The sequence below is a fragment of the Hylobates moloch genome, unplaced genomic scaffold (assembly GCF_009828535.3).
Source record: "Hylobates moloch isolate HMO894 unplaced genomic scaffold, HMol_V3 SCAFFOLD_2, whole genome shotgun sequence".
Classification (NCBI taxonomy): Eukaryota; Metazoa; Chordata; class Mammalia; order Primates; family Hylobatidae; genus Hylobates; species Hylobates moloch.
In genome coordinates this window covers 134,184,602-134,206,855 of record NW_026652277.1, presented here as the reverse complement: position 1 = coordinate 134,206,855, position 22,254 = coordinate 134,184,602, and the positions used below count along the sequence as shown (strand labels likewise).

At 38.3% G+C, this 22,254-nt stretch overlaps 1 protein-coding gene across 10 annotated transcripts in view; it reads right to left on the bottom strand.

The window, feature by feature from the left end:
- Window positions 1-22,254, bottom strand: part of DSE (dermatan sulfate epimerase) — a 174,424-nt gene that overhangs the window by 44,264 nt on the left and 107,906 nt on the right. For 4 of the 10 annotated variants that reach the window (XM_058435501.1, XM_058435502.1, XM_058435503.1 and 1 more), the window contains one exon: window positions 1,552-2,020. In XM_058435501.1, coding sequence (XP_058291484.1) covers window positions 1,552-2,020 — 469 coding nt within the window. Of the gene's footprint in view, window positions 1-1,551; window positions 2,021-20,615; window positions 20,803-21,862; window positions 22,106-22,254 lie in introns of those variants that run through there. The other 6 variants (XM_058435498.1, XM_058435505.1, XM_032157309.2 and 3 more) reach the window with 4 other exon arrangements.

The window sequence follows — 22,254 nt, the reverse complement described above, 5'->3', positions numbered from 1 at the left end:
CATTCATTGGTATTTATATACCCGAATATTTTACATTATAATGAGAAAACTGTACTAGTCTTGTACAATTCTCATGTTACTGTATTGTGCTAAACAATCTCCATCAAAAATGGTATTTCACAGTCCATTACTTTCTTGTGAGATTAAATACACGGTTCTCTACAGGCACTATCTCTGGAACATTTACATCAATTTTTTAATTTGCCAAAATCCACTTATCTAAAACAAAAAGGACTTTAAAGATAAAGTACCCTTCTAGATGACAAAGGTTTCTTTCTAAATAATGTAAATATGGTTGCCATTTTAAACTAATTGAACAAATCAATTAGTAAGTTACTGTAGCATTTGATAATGTAGTCTGGTAATTCAAATATCAGATAAGTTTTCATACATCTTTTCTTTCTTGGTGTCAAGAATAAAATAAGATCAGTTAATGTCAGTCAAAGTCAGAAACAACTACATACATGGCTAAGCTTTAAAATAAATCAAATAAAAAATTGTTTTCAACCTACGATATTATAAACTTCAAAATGACTACATGTACTTAGCAACAGGCCTAAAATATCAGCTCTGATATGGATTTAATGCCAACTCTTGCATAATACTTTTCATTACAAAATTCCAGAAATTTATTGGAAAGCTGGCAAACCACCATCCTTCACCCCTATGATACATTAAGATGTAATTCATCATAGCATTAGGTGCATTCACTGATTTTTTCTAAGCATTTAAAATGAGCTCTCTCTAATCCTATGACAAGAGGCAGCTTACATAATTAAAAAAAAAAATTCATACAATCTGTAAATTCTTTTATTGCAACTGAACCATAAACGTGTATTTAAAAATTGCATGAGTAAAAACATCTGTAGAATCCCTTGTTTAATCAACTCATCCCATATCTGTTTGGAAGCATATGAAGAATTAATTATAAATTAATAAAATAAATTTAAGCTAATCAAAGACAGGAATTTGTTCTCAAATCTTAAACTTCTGAAACTAAATTATTATGTAATTAGAATTCCTCACACAATTACACAATACTGTTGGTTTTCCTACAGGTCTCAGAAATCTGCTGGTTATTGGAGGGGATGTATTTATAAATTGCCAGTCAGTCCCATCCCATTCACATTTAGTTCCTTACGATCATAAAATGCAAGTAAGTCTTAATTACTTGAAATGTCTTGCTGCAAAAAGTTTTAACCATTTGGGGTCAATCAAACCTAACACCAGATGATAGTAATATATGCATGTTGAATATGGAGGAAAGAATTCTCAGCAATCACGATGATACTCTTTACTCAATTCAGCAAATTATTTTTTCTTTAGATTAGGCTGCATCTAAATATTTTCCTTCTAACTTTAAACATGGAAGTTACTACATCTTTTGAAACTAAGGGCCATTCATAAGACTGGCAACACAAATAACAAATAACATCTCCCCACACACACATACACAAAGAGGTATATGAAGATCTGGCTGCTGAGATTTCATATGGATTTGTTTCTTTCTAATGCAGTTACTACAGTAAGAAGAACAAGACAAAAATCTACCAACTAGGCTGCGCTGCCATCCTCTCCATGTAGTCTTTGGCCATGTCTCGGGCTTCAATGTTCTCAGGATACAGCACACAGAACATTGCCAAGGCACCCAAGTTGTTTCCATAAATTTCATTCCAGCGGGCACTGTAGTCCTTGGGATCCCAGGGAGGGAGGTATTCCAAGGGGCTGGACAGCATCGTGTGCACAGCCTCTGTGAGGCGGGCTGCAACGTGCTCGTGCGAGCTGGCAGCCCTGCGCTGCAGCTCTGCCACTTCTGCCCTGGAGAAATACAGCATGGGATGGCTGTCGTAGTTGGCATTGGTGAAGGGAATCATGACTTCTGGGTTCTCGTCGGTGATGTAGGCTGACACAAAGCAAAGCAAATATATGAAAAACACACTGGGAGCCCCCCGTGTGTGAGTCCTCATCGTGGCATCAGATCTCCAAATCTCCAAGGCAGCCAAACCATCTTCGAAAGATCCTACGTGAGATAAAAAGGAAAAAAAAGTGTCTGTCAGCCAAGGGAACATGGCACAGGTGTGGAAACATATGAGAGGTAGAAACCATATTTGAAAATAAAGCTTATGAATTTAGATTTTTAAAAATACAACAAAAAATTTTAATTAGGAAGAAAATTACTAAAACAAGTTCTGATTTTATAGAGTTAAACATACTACATCAGAATTGTATTCATGATGGAAAACAGAATTTTGGACTTAGGGAAAATGTGTAATATTTGTTCAAGTAAGGAAAAAATTATTCTTGGTATTCTTCTCACATAGTATCATGCAAAAAACATTACATTGTATATTTTTTTAGACATTAATACATAAACCACAATAACCAAAAGCTGGTAATGAACAATCTTCTGGGAATCTGAGTAGACGTTACAAAAAACCAGAAAATCCTGTATTTCTTACTATAGCCTCTTTCACTTTAACTTATCTCCTTTTCCTAACATTTCTGAACCAGGGATTAGGATCAATACATCTGTAAGCAGACAAAATATTATGAATAAGGTTAAATATCCTCTTTACGTGAGCAGAAGGTGGAAAGAGAGAAGACAAAGGCCATGTAAACATCTGCCAAGCCCATGTATTTCCTGGGCTGACATCAGCAAGCATGTAATGAAGACCAAACACAGTGCCACTGGGACCAGAAACTGACATGCTTTCATTCAGAGAATAAAATCCCAGAATTAAAAGGCTGAAATAACACGGGTGCATTTTCCCCCTATTATCTGAAACTACTGTCTACTTTTTCATTTGGCATATGGGATTTTGGTGTCATTCCATAAGTGAGAAATGTAAACAAAGTTCACATATTTTCTTAACTACTTGATTTTTCTTCAAAGCCCCTTTTTTCAGTGGCAGATTTGTGCACTGGTTAAAAGAACGTCTTTCAAATGTAGAAACACTAAAAAAAATAAAAATAAAAAAAATCCCCAAAACCTCAGCCTAGTCAATGTCCCACATCTGGGATAAAGCAGGCAGAAAATCCCCCAGAGGAAAGTCAGGGAATTCTTAAAATTCTTAAGAGGGGAAAGGTTATAGAAAGCAGACCAGAAAAAGACAGTTTTATGTAAATAACGAACAGTGGTTTTCAATTATTAAAGGGAGAAACTGATGGTGGAAAATCAACCTCCCAAGCTGAACACAAACTGTTTTTCCAAGGAAAAACTGCCTCATCATATTCAGAAGAAGAAAAACTAATAATTTAACAGATATGGAAGATCAATCCACATTTTCAACTTGCTGTGTGTATTTCCAAGAAAAAGGCAATGAGACATCATTTGAGGGTGCTACCTTATTCTGGAGTTTTTTATATTTCTACCTATATATGAAACTCGATGGCAGTGGTTTTGTAAAACATTTTACATTTATTTCAAGAGCAGAACTTCTGATGAATAAAAAATTAATATAGCCATACTAAATAAAACATATGAAATAGAAATAACTCTTGGACTCTGCCAGTATTATGTCTAGCACCCAAAGTCTCAAGGCGGCTGGCAGGCTGGATCCTTCAAGGTCAGAGACCCAGCCAAAAGAAATAGTCTTCTGTGGTTATGCCTGAGGAGGGGTGTGGTCTCTGGCAGCACACAGAAATGGCTGGGTCTGAGGTAATGCTCAGTCCCCCCAAGGGGCTTATTCCTTGCTCCATTTAGAGAACAATACACCGGCCAGGCACGGTGGCTCATGCCTGTAATCCCAGGACTTTGGGAGGCGGAGGCGGGCGGACCACTTGAAGTCAGGATTTGAAGACCATCGTGGCCAAAATGGCGAAACCCTGTCTCTACTAAAAATACAAAAATTAGCCGGGCGCGGTGGGGGGTGCCTGTAATCCCAGCTACTCGGGAGGTTGAGGCAGGAATCGCTTGGGGAGGTGGAGGTTGCAGTCAGCCAAGATCCGCCACTGCACTCCAGGCTGGGTGACAGAAAGAAACTCTATCTCAAAAAAAAAAAAAAAAAGAAAGAGAATAATATACCGCTAACGATTAAAAAAAAAAAAAATCCTGTATATATTAAGTCCCTAAAAGTCTAAGTCTGAATACTGTCATCAACGCAATCAGCATTGTGGGGGTTTTAGACACTTTCTCCTTTAATTGAACCCCCCACATACACCCAACGTACATGCAATGGAAGATCCCTCAACTACTGGCTTTTGAATGTGTGGGAGCTCAGGTGGATAGGGGAGTGGCTCCGGCTATGAGCATATAGGTAAGAAGATATTAATACATGGAAACTAGAATTTTTCCATCTCACATTCTGTACAAACTTCCCCAAACGTGGGTAAGGTTAATTCATCACGTTCTTTGTCCTCCCCTATGCAACCACACTCCCACCCAGGCACAGAATCACTGTATATTCAGGACTGCTCCAAAGAGTCCCTCACACTGTGGGGCCTACATGCCTAACTCAGCAAAACTCACAATATGACCCCTGCCGCTTCTGCCACATTGCTTCCAGTTACGTAGGATATGCCTGAATATATTTAAACCAGAAAAGCTGATCCTGAAGCACTGAACCTCATTAAGATGTTGTTTTGGGAAGGATGCCATCTCAACATGCCAACTGTTATTGAAGGTTCTCTAGCTATTACTTCGAATTCGTGCAAGGGAGTCAGAGCAGCAAGGTTGTGCATTACTGTACATTTAACATATTAATTTCTGTCGGAATACCACGTTAGCCAATGCAGAACCCACAGAGATTCTGCAGAACAATCATCTGTGAAGACTGAGGAGAGAGAACCGTGGCATTCTCAATACCACAAATGGTGTACTACCTTCCCCATGCCCCACTCAGTGTGCTCAGCCCCCAGTGCTCTCCCAGCTATTAAGGCTTTTGTTGATTCACCCAAAGAGTTGATCTCTCCTGTATCTGGCACATACCTATATATCACTGGACTGTTTCGGTTGTTTACATGCAATGCCTCACAGAAGGTGAGAACCTTCTTCCTCTATGTATCATGGAGCTTAGCACTGAATCTGGCATTTAAAAGGCAGCATGCTGGCTGCGCTGAACTAAACCCCTGGGCTTAGGAGTTGGTAGAGCAGACCTCATCACTAAAATAAGCATGGAGAAACTTTGTTCCCCCTTATTTAAAGCCAAGGCAAGTTTGGAACTTTCCAGAAAAAAAGTCCCTCTAGGAAACTAATGGGAGAAAACACGTATGAAGCCTAGAAACTTATGTAGCCTAAAAACTATCCACTAGTTTAAAAAGAAAAGAAATTAAACCTAACTAAAATCTAACACAAACTTGTTTTAGGCTGGTAACATAAAAGAGGAAGTAATACCCATCCATCGTTTTAAATCTGTCTAGAAAATTTCACTGAAAAATCTCTATTTCCAGTTATTCAGTTTTCTCTTTCACCTTCCACTCTAGACATTGTGTGTGCTCACTGTACAAAGAGAAGAGCCAAAATTAAATGAGTGTTTCAAGATAATTTTAGGTGGACCAAAAATGGACAGGCTTTACGTTAATTTTACGTACTTATTTTAATGTGCATTATGAAAAACTATACCACATCAAACCTGAGATTTCAACAGATATGCAAAACTCCTGTTTAAAATATATTTAAATTTAAAAGTAAAAAAAAGTAAATGGATATGGCAAAAATTGTTGAAGGTGGTATCTGAATAACTATAGTTTGAGAGATGCCAAAAATGCTTACTGAAACAAAGGGCATTAAAAGCTAATGAGTTTACAGGAATGGTCAGCCCCAACCCTCCCACTTTCTTTTTTTTTTTGAGACGGAGTCTCGCTCTGTCGCCCAGGCTGGAGTGCAATGGCCTGATTTCAGCTCACTGCAAGCTCTGCCTCCTGGGTTCACGCCATTCTCCTGCCTCAGCCTCCCAAGTAGCTGGGACTACAGGCACCCACCACCATGCCCGGCTAATATTTTGTATTTTTAGTAGAAACGGGGTTAGCCATGATGGTCTCGATCTCTTGACCTTGTGATCCACCCGCCTCAGCCTCCCAAAGTGCTGGGATTACAGGCGTGAGCCACCGTGCCCAGCCAGCCCTCCCACTTTCAACACTATGAAACAAACACAAACACACACACTATCCAGAAATGTGCCTTCTGTCCTGGAGAAATGAGTCTGAACTTCGAGATGTTTGTGCATGATCTCTCAAGGGAGTGATCATGATCACCCCCTACTTCATTGTGTTTCAGAAACAGAGCACTTCCAGCCCCTTTAAATCTTTAAGTTGCACTTGGCCCAGTTCAAGAGCATAGCGTTTTCAACATGGCAAAATTACCATCGACTCTCAGCAGCTGATGCTACTAATAAGTAGTTTACCTGCAATTCAATTCTCAGGCTGTTTCTGAATGATTCTATTGAGCATCACGTCCCCTGAAATTCTCTTTTTCCTCTTCTAACTCTACAACTTTCATGATCCACTTTTTCTTCCCATTCATTTGTCTTATGTCACACAACTTGGATAGTGAAACATTCCTAAATCTATGAGGTAGGAGGATCAGTTGAGGTCAGAAGTTTGAGACCAGCCTGGTCAACATAGTGAGACTCCATATCCACAAAAATAAAATAATAAAAAAATTAGCCAGATGTGGTGGCATGTGCCGGTAGTTCCAGCTACTCGGGAGGCTGAGGCAGGAGGATTGCTTGAGCCCAGGAGTTCGAGGGTGCAATGAGCTATAATTGTGCCACTGCACTCTAGCCTGGGTGACACAGTGAGACCTTGTCTTTAAAAAAAAAAAGTCACGCTGTTACTACTATAATTCAGATAGCAATTTGATCATCTCTCTGCCTATATATATTCACCAGTCCAAGTTTAGCATTACGTGCAGGCCAAGCCACGTGAATTATGAATTATAATTACCTTAAGCAGATCTTCATAAAGCAACAATAGGCCCCAAATTATTTTGCTGTAATTCTGGTTCCAACAATCCACTGCAGCTATTATGATTCAGCAGTCACAGAGAAAAACTTTGTTTCTGTGAACCTAAATGCTTTTCACATATTTGATCTTTTACTCTTCAATAACTTAATATAGCAAAATAGTATTATTTGTTCCACAATAAATTTCAGAGAAAGACCTAGAACTTGCACCTCCTAAATCCTAAGCCAAGATTCTTTCCTTTAACCAAACTAATTTGTGAGAATGTTCAATAACATTAAAAGTTCCATTTTTTGCCATCCTTACACAAAGAAAGCACAGAAGAGTATGCTGAGAAGAAAAAACTGAACACTAAACTAGTACATCAAGTTTCAAAAAAGATTTGGGTTTCAAATGATCTGGGACTGTTTATAGAATGAAACAAATGGTAGTACAAAAGTTCTTTCAATTCTACAGGCTTCAGAAAACAGAGAAAGTATAAGGATGGAAGAAAGAAATCACCCTGTAGAAAGTAAAACATGCCCCAAATTAAGATGGATTTAAAAACCCTCTTATAATATGTGCCAAATTTGAGGAACACAACATAATGATTAACAGTATGGGGCATGGAGTTGGGCAGACAAGAGCATAAATCTCAGCTCTGCTGCCTCCTAGCTTTGATCAACTGACGTCCACTCTCAAAACCTCCCTTCTGTCATCCACAAAATGAAATATGCTTCATGGGGTGATTAGACATGTGTGATGCACTTAGCATAGAACCTGACATGAAGAGCTCAATAATATTTATAAAAAGATGTTTCAGACCTGCAAGATTATATTAACCTATTGATAAAATATTTTATTTGAAAGAAACTAAATCTTCATACTTTACAGGTAAAAATATAAGAACCATAGATGTTAACTGACTAGGGCCAGATCATACTGCTTATTAGAGACTTAGTTGAGATTGGAACACAATGCTTCTGACTCTTCAACACATCACTCATAGTAAGCTCATCACTCACTGGAAAGGAAAGTATACGACCCTTTAAATTTTTCAAGTATTTGTTAGAGGTTTTGCCCCAAAGAAAAGAATAATAGATTAAATGAGCTATTAACTAAATTTTCTTTCTAAGGTCAGTAATGTAATTCTTCATATACAAAAGGCAACCACTTCTTACTTTATTCTGTCAGGAGAAAGGCCTGCTGATCTAACAGCGGCTGGGAAACACAGTCTCTGGCTGGAAAGCTGTTTCTTAGTAACACATTTATATTATGGAAGGAGTACATTAAAATTTAGGGGACACCTGCTGCCACTGCAAGGCAGATAGGTTAACCTCAGTCCAGGATCTGGTCCTGGCTCCATCACTGCCATCAGTATCTCAGCTGATCATCCTGGAGATGAGATGCTACTTAATGTTAGGCTTCCCTACCTCTCACATACGAAAAACCAGAATGTCAGCATATTCGTTTACCATCAAGCAGATTGGGAAATATTTTCTGGCTTCAAAGGAAACCAACACAGGAAGTGAATTATTAGATAATTGTCTGGTGAACAAGGAAAGAATCAGAACAAAGGCAATGGGAAAGGCCCTGAACTTGGGGCAACTCGACCAGTTAAGATCGCCACCATAACTTCATTTGAAGGAGGCTGCTGAACCATAACTTCATTTGAAGGAGACTGCTGAAATTGCCAGCAACTGTCACAGACGTCCTTGGGGTATCATTAAAGACAAAATTTTAAAAACTGAGTTGTAATCATATTTAGAAAACAAGAGTGAAATGTACATCCCCTATAGCTCCTGCCACCACACCCGCCAAGCTCAGCCTAAGAGCAGCTGCTCCAGTTTGCTCAACTTAATGGATGGGCGCCATAGTTAGTTACATGATTAGGAATAACCCCCACACTAGAACCAGTGTGCCCATATCCATGGCAAGATTGAACAGGCAGACCCGACGAATGTTCCTGACGTTGCACCCTCTCCCGTGGAAAACAGGCAGATGTCGCCAAGGTTAGGCACTGTGACTCGCTTGCTCATGCTTCCATTTAAGTCCAAGTTCCCTCCTCCTTCAGGCCTCCAGTGAAATTTTAGGAAAACCCTGATTGCCTGAGAGCATTAGGATATACTAGACAGGGCTGCATTGCCTTCTCTGATCCATTTTAGGATTTAACTCTCAGAGAAACCTTCCAAGTGCCTTGGGGAACACTTTGCTGTGGTCTCATGTACTATTTCACTGTTGCCACATATTTTAACTATAGTAATAAAATGCATATATTTTAAAAGGTTTCCTCACTTTTCGATTTCAGTTTTATTAAATGCATAATTAAAATAATTTTTTGAAGAATGTTTCCTCAATACCAAAATAAAACCTTACATGTCCTTGGTAAATTTTTGTAGTGAAATAAATCTAACCTTATTCTTAAATATGTCAAATTCCAAGAAAACCTATGGCTTCAGTACTGCAGAATCATTCCCTAAAATTGCACTCCCTGATGTGTAAAGCCTGTGGACTCAGACAAAAAGGAAAATCTTAAAACTGAGAGCTCTTTTTTTTTTTTTTGAGACAGAGTCTCGCTCTGTTGCCCAGGCTGGAGTGCAGTGGAGCAATCTTGGCTCACTGCAAGCTCCGCCTCCTGGGTTCACGCCATTCTCCTGCCTCAGCCTCCCGAGTAGCTGGGACTACAGGCGCCTGCCACCACGCCCGGCTAATTTTTTGTATTTTTAGTAGAGACGGGGTTTCACCATGTTAGCCAGGATGGTCTCGATCTCCTGACCTCGTGATCCGCCCACCTCAGCCTCCGAAAGTGCTGGGATTACAGGCATGAGCCACCGTGCCTGGCCAAAACCGAGAGCTCTTAATCAAAATCAAGAATACTTTTGCTCCCTAAAAGGCAATTTCCAAATAAAAATCCACAATATGAAATGATCGTATATGAAACCTCCAAAAATTTGCACATGCTGCTGAAGGAGTAATTAGAAACCTGAGGCCACACAGCAAAACCATACCATGTATAATAACAGTGTTCACTGCCTTAAAATATAACATTAAAAAAAAACTTTAGGTCAGGCTTTTATTAACTGCTGCTCTGTACAGTCAAAGAACATTTCTATCATTGTCCCCTGAAAGGTTTTCATGAAGATACTACATTTTTTCATTATATAATGTGAAGCCCACTTTCTTTGTTATACCAGTGATGATAACTGTATAACTTCCTTATATTAGAATAATTCATGTAAAATATGTTTAAAATGCTCACAAACATTTTCTGATGTCAAGTCTGAAGGCTTACCCCCCCCGCCCATAAACCAGAGACCACCTGAGTGAGAAATGTAGTGGCTATCAAACTAAATTCATAATTTAGTGGTAGAGGTTAGCCTGGTGCATGTTACTACTAAACTACAAACCATTAGTATCCAGCTTTTCAGAGATTGGTTATCATTTCATATGTAGAAAAAAAAGTAAAATCTGTATTATTTTCATGGAGGCAAAGGGAAACTAGGGTAGAGATACAAGTGTACAAAAGTCACTTATGAGAGTACTGGGGCATCTAATTTTGCTTACAGAAGGCCAAAAGAGAAAATGAAATGTTATACTTTCTAAGATAAGCTATAAATAAATTCTAGCTTATCTAGCAGTCTAACAACTGAAGATCTTCTGATTAGTATTTTATTACAATTTTAGTTGATTTTCTTAATGATGGTTTTAGAATACACTATCCTAAATTATTTTCAGAATTTTTTATTGTGATATTATTTTCAGAAGAAGTTAATATTGAGCATAATTAAGTGTATTTTTTATGCTGAATCGCTTAAAGAGTAGTAATTTTTGCCTGTTATGCTTTGCAGTGCATTGTGATCCAGTATTGGAATATCAATTCCTTACCCAAGCTGGGGGTAAGAATTTCTTATAAATACCAATAAATTCTACTATGTATTGAAAAACTATTAAATCCAGGAATTATGGGCCAGGCACAGCGGCTCATGCCTGTTATCCCAGCAGTTGGGAGGCTGAGGCAGTTGCAGTGCTTGAGCCCAGGAGTCGGAGACCAGCCTGGGCAACATGGTGAAACCCTGTCTCTACAAAAAAATACAAAAATTATTTGGCTGTTGTGGCATGTACCTGGGGTCCCAGCTACTTGGGAGGCTGAGGTGGGAGGATCGCTTGAAGCTGGGAGGCGGAAGTTGCAGTGAGCCAAGATCGCCCAACTGCACTCCAGTCTGGGTGACAGTCTCAAAAATTAAATAAATAAATAAATAAATAAATAAATAAATAAACAAAATAAAATCCCGGAACTATGTTAGGCATTGAACATACAAAGTGGGCAAGAAAATCTATACCTTCCCTAAATAACTATAAATAAAAATATAAGAAAATGATGTCTCTGAGGCTTTTTTTTTAAACTGTAGTACTGTATTACTCTGCCTGAAAATAAAGATGAATAGTCAGTCTCCCTTAGTCCAAAGCAATTTATTTAACCTATTGAACTTGGCCACTAAAGAAAATTTGCAATATTTTTTTAAAAAGTTTCTCTAAAGAGTAAAAGATTTTCTGTAATGGTCTGAAGGGCAAGCTATGGCTCTCTCAGCAATAGCTTTAACCATGAAAACACTTTTGTGGCGTTACTGACTAAAAAAGAGGATGAATAAAAATAATGAAGCCAACAGCTAAATCCCAACCCTATACAGTTTCAAATAACAGTTAAACCAAACCACAAAATGCTCCTGAAAACCAAAGTAAAATTTTTCTTCCTGCAATAGATTCCTGAAGGCAGACTGGTGAGATGGTTAAGAGGGCTGGCATGGGGTCACAGTTGTTTGTCACTGTATGACTTTGGACAAGCTATCTAAACCTATTTCTTCATTTAAAATAAAATGCTATTTGTCTCACTGACTGGTTGGGAGATTAAATGAGGTAGCACCTTTAAAGTCCTCACCACTTCACAGTAAGTGTTTAAAAAAAAAAAAAGCTAGTTATCATTCACCTCAAAACACTATCAGTGGTTGAGGGTGTAAGCTGGAGCCAGACTTCCTGGGTTTGAATCCTAGCACATCACATCCTTACCTACATTCCTGTTTCCTCCTCTGTAAAATGGATAAAATAATAGTACCTCCCTCATAGGGTTTCTGTGAAGTTTAAACTAGCTGATATACTTAAAGCATTAAAATGGTGCCTAGGATTTAGAAAGTGCTCAATAAATACTAGCAGCCATCATCATCTTCTCAATGAGAACATCAAGGTCAGTCCAACTGAGGGGAAGTGCACCATGACCCCAGGAGGAAACGGTCACAAAACTATCACTCAGAGAATGCTATTTTAAAAATATGTACAATGCATTGTTTATTCTCAACCTTGCAGTCTCTTCAGGAGAAATTGAGAAATATAGAATATTTGATGCCAAAAGTTTTCTTCTTCTTCCTGCTCAACTGCACATTTATAACTTTCAGCTAAATATTCCAAGTAACCAAACAGATCTGAGGAAAAAAGCAATTACCAATCTATTCCTTCATCAACCAAAGTCTATATATAGATAAAGCTAACTGATTCACCATACTGATAAAAACTTGCTTACACAGTCACGAAAAATCCTAAATGCAGAAATATAGGTCCTGATGAAATGCAACAGATGAAAAAAATTACTTATAAAGTTAAATATAATTTTTTAAAATTTCGATGTTTAATCAAAATATATTTTCCACTTTCCACAAATGCCAATGTATATTATCTTTCAATTGGCAATGTAACTCCTTGAATCTGTAAATTAAATATCTTTAATTCTGTATCACCAATTCTCCCCCTTTGATGTTTACATATGTGACTTCTTTTCTTACCAGTTGTGATGGTTAATTTTATGTGTCAACTTGACAGAATCATAGGGTACACAAGTATTTGGTTAAACATCTTTTCTGGATATGTCTATGAGGGTGTTTCCAGAAGAGACTAAACTGAGTAAAGCAGACTGCCCTCCCAATGTGGGTGGGCCCAAATAGAACAAAAAGAGAGGGAAGATTTTCTCTCGGCCTAACTGCTTGGGCTGGAACATTGGTCTTCTCCTGTTCTTTGGCTGGGATTTACACCAACAGTGTTCCCAGTTCTCAGGCCTTTAGATTTGGGCCGGACCTATTCCACCTGTTTTCCTGGATCTCCAGAGTGCAGATGGCAGATTGTGGGACCTCTCAGCCTCCATAACTGCAAAAGCCAATTCCCATAATGGCCAATTCCCATAATCTAGCCAATTCTAGATATAGATAAACAGATGTAGGTGTAGACATGGATCTACTGGTTCTGTTTCTCTGGAGAACCCTAATATACTAATTAAAGCTGCTCAGGCCAAGCCCTTTTTCAAATTCCCATTAGAAAAACCCAGTATCCCTTTCCTAGTACTCAATCTCCAGAATCTCACCACCTAGGATAATACACCACACTCTTCCTCTTCCCTGACACTTTGGGAAGTTAGTTTCTGGGATACCGTATTCTCCTGCTTCTCTTAATACCTCTGTGGAAAATCCTTCTTACGCTTTTTTCCCAGAAAATTTTTACTGCTTTTACTGTGCAAAGAATGTGTATTTCACTATCATATTTAATCCCTAAAATTATTTTATGGGTAATTTTTTGGAAATAGACGAGGAAAGTGAGATTTAGAATGGTGAAATAACTTACCCAGCGTTGTTCAATGAGTGGTCAGGTTTATTTTTGACTTCAGGTGTGTCTGAGTCACAGTCAAGATTTTAGCCATTATGCCTCACTTCCTTTCTCCCTGTGAGCTGCCTGCAGTGTCTCAATCCTGGGACTTCCCACAAGAGTATGACTGCATGGCCACACGTGGTCATTTGCTCACTCCCACGTTCTTCCTCATAACCTGCTGTCTAAGGTGCTCATTTACACACCTAAAACTAAATTCTTCCAATCAGAACTTTCTTAACTTCTTCTTCACTACATTTTCTCAAACCAATTATTTGGAAATCATCTTCATTTCTTCCCTATCCTTTTTCTTCCATTCCAATTTTCTCACCAAAGTCATGCTTTTTTTCCTAAGTACTGTTTCATTACTCTGCAGTTTTTCAACAGATTCCTGAGACTGTTCCAGAATTCAACATCAACCTCCAGGGTAACTTTCCTCCTTTTGACCTCTTTCCTGAATCCAATAAATATCACATATACTTGTGGGTTAGTTTCTCCATTCCTCTAGCTCTTTGTCTGCAAACTCCTATGGATGAGTCATGACACTGATTATACATTTTCAGGGGAAATGCCCCACAGAAAAAGTACTACTAACCTCACTTATGCAATCTAATCTGCTTCACTTATTTATGAATTTAGCTAAACCGTTCTTGACATTATGTATATTTTTGGTATGTCCTTATATCATATCTTCTAGGACAAGATACTATAAGTTTACTCTCTAATAGTAATAATGCCTCTAAGAAGCACTAATACAATGTTCAGGGATCTACTATGTTATATGGGAAAGAGTTATATTAGCAGACCTGAGTTGCTCAAACCATACACATTCCCAAGAGAAGTCTTCAGGACTGGCCCTTTACCAGCTCATGAGAGACAAGCCCTTGGAATATTCTGCCTGATAAAGAGTTTTTTATACACTCGAGGCCTTGGGTTACATGGCAGTAACAGTTTAGTTAACTAGGTGATTTATGATAAACTCCTTTCTTTGCTCTGGAGAGGCTGGAGTGTGAGTAGCTGAAGTCAGTCACATCTAACTACAATAAAAGCCCAGGACACCAAGGCTCAGGTGAGCTTCCCTGGCTAGCAACGCTTTGCATGTGTTGGCACACATTGTTGCTGTGAGTACAACTCCAGTAGGAGTGGACACCTAGAAGCTTATGCCTGTTTTTTTCTCCTGGGCTTTGCCCCATGTGCCTTTGCCCTTTGCTAAGTTTAATCTGTATCCTTTGGCTGTGTTAAAGCATAACCAGACGATAACAAATGTTATAAGTCCTTCTAGTGAATTGCCAAGGCTGATGGTGGTCTTGGGGACTGCTTCCCCATCCATATGCCCTTTATCTTCTTTTTAGTTAAATCATCTAAGTTCCTGTTAGAATTATGAGTGGCTTGCCATAAAACTGTTCCATTATAAGAGAAAATGTGGTAGTTTCACCACATCTTTCTCTTCGGTCAACTTTTGCTATTTTTCTCTGACTTACACCCAGAAAAATGACAAAGAATGTTGCTGTTGAAGCAAAGGACAAAGCAGAATATACTGGACTGACATATTTTTTTAAAGGCTTTGGGAATATTCCAAAAATGAAATATACAGATGGTAAGCAAAGGGCTAAAAGGAAGTTCATTGGAAAGTAAGTTATGGGCATTAAACCTGTAGCTGCAGTACATTTGATTGAAATAAAAATTGTATATATTGGATGAGTATATATGGAGTGGTGCTTTTATTACTACACATGAAGTTCTTCTACAGTCTTTACTTATATACAAGCATTCCTCATTTTTCCAGACTTCAAGTACTCATCAGTGGTAAAATTTACTTTTTTTTTTTTTTGCTGTCTTTAACATTTCCAAACATTTTTATATGTACTTTTTTGATTCTCACTTTTGTCTCACAGATGAAAACCTGTGAGTTCTTTGGCATTAAAATCCCAGCATACTTTTCAAATGTCCTCCTATGAATCATAATCAACTCAGAATACCACAGACTTGGTTTGTAAAACAATGATACATAGATGTAGTTAACCCAAAGACGTAGGCACTGCCTTCTTAGACTTCCCCATCTCGGTTACTGGCAACTAATCCTGCCAGTAATTGGACTCAACCCCACCCCCTCCTTTTCTCCCTTCCCTATTTCACTCTCCATATCCAAACTATCAGCATATTCTGTTGGCTCTACTCTAAATCCATACAGAATCCAGCCACTTTTACCACCACCATACACCCACACCATGTCTTGCCTCCAACAGCCTCCAAATTTGTCTACCTGCCTTCACTCTTACCTCCCTAAGATCATTCTCCACATAGAAGCCAGAGTGATCCTGTTCAATCCTAATTCAGAGTATGTCACTGCTCTATTTAAAACACTCTAATGGCTTCCCACCTCATACAGATAAGCATCAAACTCCTAAGCATTGCTCTCAAGGCACTAAGCAGCCTGGCCATACTGCCTCTCTGCCTTCATGTCTGACTGTCCAGTCTCTCTCTGCTCCAGCCATGCTGGTCTCTTTATTATTCCTGTACACACGAGGTGTGCTCCCTCCTCAGCGCCTGCACATTTGTTCCCTCTGCCTCGGAATGCTTGCCCTAGGATATCCGTGTGGCTTGCTCCCTCATCCCCTTTAAGTTTTTGCTCAAATGTCACTCTCTCAATGAGGTCCGCAATGACTACCTTATTTAAATGACATCATTACCACGTCCAACCATCACCATTCTCTAATTCTCTGCTGGGTTTTATTTCTCTTCATGGCACTTATGACCTTCTAATCTACTATATAATTTACTTATTTATTTTGTGTGCTTGCCTCTCCCATCTAGAACGTAAGCTTCAGGAGGGCACTTTGCTTTCTGCTATATCTCCAGCACATAAAAGTGTACCTAGCACTTAGTAAACACTTAAAAAATATATATATTAATTGGATAAATTTAACTGTGTCAGGATGTAGACTTTTAAATCCTCAGAGATAACTAAACACATAGTTATACAGCTACATAAATATAATTACATGAAAAGAAACAATAAAAATTTGTGTAGGAAGACAAAGCATATGCAGATAAAATGTACTACAATGTTTGAACTCTGAAGGTTACTCTGAGAGAGCCGTGATCACGGCCAGTGCCTTCCCACCCTCCCCCAAGGCACAAAGCTCCCACTAAGTCCACCTCAGGCTGCTAGGTCTAGGTGACTTGTTTACCCCCAACTTTCGCCATCCCATTATTAGCATGCCTAGCATGCATCTAATCACAGACCACTGCCTGAATGTCTCTCATTATTTTCTGACATTCCAAGGATAGTTTTCATGAGTCCTCTATGGGTCTTTTTCTAAATGCCACCTCAAAATTTTCGGCCCATCTTACATGGGATTAGGCACCTTACACTCTCCCTAGTCTATCTATGTCCAGACCAGCCAAGCCTTCCTTTCTGCTGAATGACTGTTTCTGTGCTGACTTTTATTTAGGTTGCTCTGTTTTGAAATTTAAAGTGATTCCCTCATGTCCCCATGTCTAATCACATTCCCAAGGATTGTAATTATTATTTAATGGTTCAGTATAAGGACTTGATTAGTGTTACTATTTGCAAATTTAAACAATCTTTCTGTACTATTAACTTTTATCTAGAGAATTCAAAAGAATACTCTCTAATTATTATTTCTTCTACATCTATACGATTGCTATTATTTTCTGCTAAAAAAACTTACTATGGTGTATATTTAAGTCTATGAAATGTTACTAGTCAGGAAATAATTTTTGAGGAAAAGTAAAGCTCTAGTAGACTGTTGGAGACTACATATACTATGTAGAACAAGAAAATAATTTCTGAATTGATGGCCATGGATACACAGGACAAATAACATGCTCCTGCAGAAATATTCCAACTCAGTTCCACATCTGTAAATTGGGGATAGAAATATCTATCTCCCAGGACTGTAAGGAAGATGAATGATAATATAAGCAAGGTGTCCAGATGAATGACTGGCATATGAAAGGTGTTTAATACGTATGATTATTTAAAAAAATTTAAAACTCCAACTGAGGGCCTGAAATATGGCCAGATATTTAATGCCCATGTCTGTGTGCATGTACAAGTTCATGAATGTTTAATGCGGAGTCTATATCCTTATCTAGGTGAATAAGTTGTCCTTATTTCATTTTGTCTTAGCATCCTGCTCTGATAGTGTTAGCCTCATTTTTGGCATCTCCTAATCTAGGCATATACTTCTCTCTTGCTTGCATACTTCTCCACCCAAACTTTCATACCCACCCTACCCATTTTTACCCCATGTCTATTCACAGCCAGATTCCCCCTAGCTACTTCTCTTCTGATCAAACCTAATGGAATTCCTCTTTGTCTATGCTGGAAAAAAATCTCCCATTTGTACTAAGCTTATTTTTCAAACTCTCTTCTTATGTCTAGCCCTAAATGAATGTAGAAACTAGATGATCACCTGTCAGGTGATTCGGAATTTAAATAAGGTGGGGTTGGGGAACACTTAAGATCCTTCCAAATTACAGATTTTATGAAACAACTGAGTCTTTCAATAACAGCTTGTCTCCAGTTGCGCTCTCCCATGCAGGCCAAATCTCACATCCTACGAATTCACAAGCAACATGGAGACAGCCTCTTCAATTCCTGAGACAGCCTAGTTCTCTAAATGACTCTGGGTGTGACTTTCCTGGCACTTTTATCATTTGAAATCACCATTTGTCCATATACTCTTTTAAACCTTCACTGGTAATTTCTATCACTCTGGGGATATTTCTAACTTTCTCAGTGACTTAAGGAACCTTGATCCTATTTGTTCACTTACCTCAATTCCTACCATAAGCCTGGGGGTAGGGCGGGGAACAATTTCTCTCTTACCACACAGCTGCATACCTACTCACTTATCATCTCCAACTAACTCCTCAGTAAAATCCTTACCATTGATACTTCAAGAGTTTTTGCCCCTTTCCACAAGCATTCAGTTCTTCCTTTGTCACCTATACATTTGGACAGTGACATATCATCCAAATTTAGAGAAGACAGAAAGTATGTGGTATAAGTATAATGTCTCATTTATCTTAATGTCCTTATCTCTAATCCTAGACAGAAATAAGTCACAGGGAATGTCATGCTGGAAAGAAGGAAGAAAACAAAATATCTTTTCAGGAAACAGGGGGCACAGCAAAATCCCAAAGCCCTTTATGGCAATGTCCATTAATGTGGCTACATAGGGGAATGGTGTAGGCCCAGGCAGAAAGAAGACAGAAGAGACAACAAGCTCATTAACTGATTATCATATAAACCTACAGATTCCTCCTCTTTTCTACAATCCTTTTGGCATATCATGGCCATGTTATGGTAGGCTCGAAATATCTGACTTACAGTCTATTATAGGTTAAATTTTGTTCCACAAAAATTCATATGTTGAAGTCCTAACCCCCAAACCTCTAAACGAGACCTTATTTGGAAAGAGGGTCATGCAGATTTAATTAGTTAAGATGAGGTCATATTGGAATAGGGCAGACCCCTACTCCAATATGACCACTGTCTTTATAAAGAGTGGAAATTTGGAGACACACACACACACACACACACACACACACACACACACAGAATGCCATGTGAAGATGAAAATAGAGATTGGAGTGAAGCATCTACAAGATGAGCATGCCAAAGATTGGGAGAAGCCACCAGAAACTTGGTAAAAGGCTTGGTACAGGTTCTCCTTCACAGCCTCCAAAGGAAACAGTCTGCTGACAGATTTTTAGATTTTAGACTTCCAGCCTCCACCACTGTGAGACAATAAACTCCTATTGTTTAAGCCACCTTGTTTGCAGTACTTTGTTACAGCAGATAACCTAATAGAGTCCTAGCTCTAGAATTTTCTCATTTCTAAAGTAAGCATTGTAATTCTTATAGTATCTACACCAATGAACAATAAAGTGCCTTTATTGTGCTTGCCAAGTGCCAAGAACTATGCTATATATTTCACGTAGATTGACTAATTTAATCCTTACCACAGCCCCATAATGCAGTTACTTGTATAATTTGTATCTTCACCTTTTGAGGTGATGGAACCTGAGGCACAGAATAATTAAGCTACCCAAGGTCCCATAGAATATGAAGAAGACATAAATTCAGGCAGTCTGAGCAAATTACCCAGGAAATAACTATCTTTACAAATCATAAAGCCACCATTTTCATATCATTTCTCTACTCAAGAGCCTGTATTTCCCTCAGCAAAATGAGCAACACTCTTGTCCAAGAGCTTTCATAATCTAGCTCTGACCTGTCTTCTCAATCTCATCCCTCATTTCCTCTCTACATAAACTCCCCCTTCAGACTTACCTGCCCATCTTTGCTTCAGCATGACTCACATTTCGTTCCTTTATTCCCTATATTACTCTCTCTTATCTGCTCCACACCCAATGTGGTGCTTTTCTCATTCAAAGAATACAACACTCTTTAATGAAGCCTTCTTGGCAACTCCATCCATAAGCAATCTCCCCTGGGAACCCATGTATGCATTGCTCAATATTCTTTGAGAATTCAGGGACGGTGCCAGCCATGAAGGTGCTTATATCATCTTATAAAATGATAGAATAAATATTTATACAAACACTAAAATAAAATTAAATTTGCATAAGAATGACAAAGTACAATTGAAATTTACAGAAGAGCTGACACTTCTGGCTAAGGTGAAGAAGGAAGGATGCACTGAGGAGGTAGTATCTGAATTGGGCTTTAAAAAAGGGTCGGTAAGAATGTGTACAGATTTCACTGTCTCTGCTATACACTTAGTACTAACTATGTGCACACTGAGTTATGTGAATATACATGTTATCTTCCTGTCTCACATTTATTATTTCAATCCTCTCTGGATCCAAAAGGGATTTGATCACCAACTCAGGTATAAACTGGGAGGCAGGGTCTGAGACTTCTTTGTCTTTCTTGTAGTGTCAAACACCCTTGTGGAAAATAATAAAGAATATACAAAGAAAGGAAGGAGAAAAAGAGAATGTCATCAATGGAGATAAGTGAATTCCCAAGACTTTTCCCTGAAGTTCTCCTTGACCTGGCAGCTGCTCCATATCTGCTTGCTTCTCTTCTTGTGCCTTTGCTCTGCTGGCTGATCTGCTTGTAGCGCTTTCTCCTTTCCTCTTTTTTGTATAAAATCCTCTGAGACCCAGTTCATTCTCCCACTTCTGTCCTTGGAACCTCTTCCTTCCTGCAGTCCTACTTCATTTATGTCCATTCGGCACCTAATTGTTTTCACAAAGTTTCATATTCAGTTATTCTTCTCCAATCAGATTTTATAGCTCCTCAAGGCTGGAAACTATGTTATATTTATCTTGCATGCCTTCCCCTCTTCCCTCCACCTAGACATCCCCTCAAACACAGAAGTACCTGGCAAATACTCACTCAATGACTAAATCCTTTCAGTATGTCTATCACTAAAGTAAAATGTCCTTTCATCTGACTCTCCAAGTTCAAAAGTACATTGGGAAAAGTTATATATCAAAACATTCATTCCCAAGTAACACAGATTTATGTTTTCTAAAACTTGCAATCAGTGAACCAAACATCAGTGGCTTCACCAACAAGAAAAAAAGGTGTAAGCACACAAAGAAGGATCTGTAATATAACCACCCTAATACCACTAACTCCACTTCCTTATGTGCAGAGTTTATCATTTTATGGCAATTTGTAGTCTAAATACTGCCATACATAACCTTTCTTAAGAAAGAGACATTGGAAGTGGTCCAACAATCTGAAATTTGCAAGATGAAATTTAACAAGTTGAGGTGAAATTCAACTTTTAAAGTTACCATAGCAGACATTCAAATGACATTTCTTAATTTAAATTTTATACAGAATAATTCTATGCAAGCCACATGAAGTCTAAAAATTTTAATGGTGAATATCTTGGGACTGTAACAAAGCACATAGATAATGGGATGAACCCACCCTGAACAATACTTGTTTCCTTAGAAAAAAAGGTGGATCTTAAATTTTCACACAATAGTTTAAGAAGGAATAAACTGAACTTGCATAACAGCAACAGATCAATTCCTATTTTGCTCCCTATTTCTCTTGGGTTCTCATTAAAACCAAAAGCTCTAACTTACGGAAGAATTAAAGTAAAGATAGAGGAGGAAGAGAACAAGGAGTAATCTGGAAACCAAAGGGGCCAGCAAAAGACATTCTTACTTAAGATAACTTTGGAGGTTTTCAATGTTCCCAAGAATCAGTTTCTTTTGAGAAAGGTAATGTTGAAAAGTATTTTGAAATTGCTTTAAAACTATAGTCTATAAGACTAACCTGAAACAGAACTTGAAATGCCTAAGACATAAACTTTGCTGAGCTCCATTTCTTGGCATCCTTCAAGCCCATTGACCCATTATCAGCTCAGAGTGCATTTTCCAACACCTTATGCTGCATCAAAATGAACTTGCTTTTAAGGTACTTCTATCTTAATTTCAATAAGCCTAATCTTGATATTGAGAAAAAACAGAACCATAGGTCTAAAACCACGGGATCGATTCTGCTGGAGATTGCATCTTCCTAAAAAAATAAAATAAAGTTAGCATTCTATTTATAAAAACACCATTATTGTTTTTAACCATAAACACTACAATAAGAAGCATTTTAATCACATGACTGATGAATGCCCCCTACATTCATGCAACCACTGAGATCCTTTCCCTTTCACT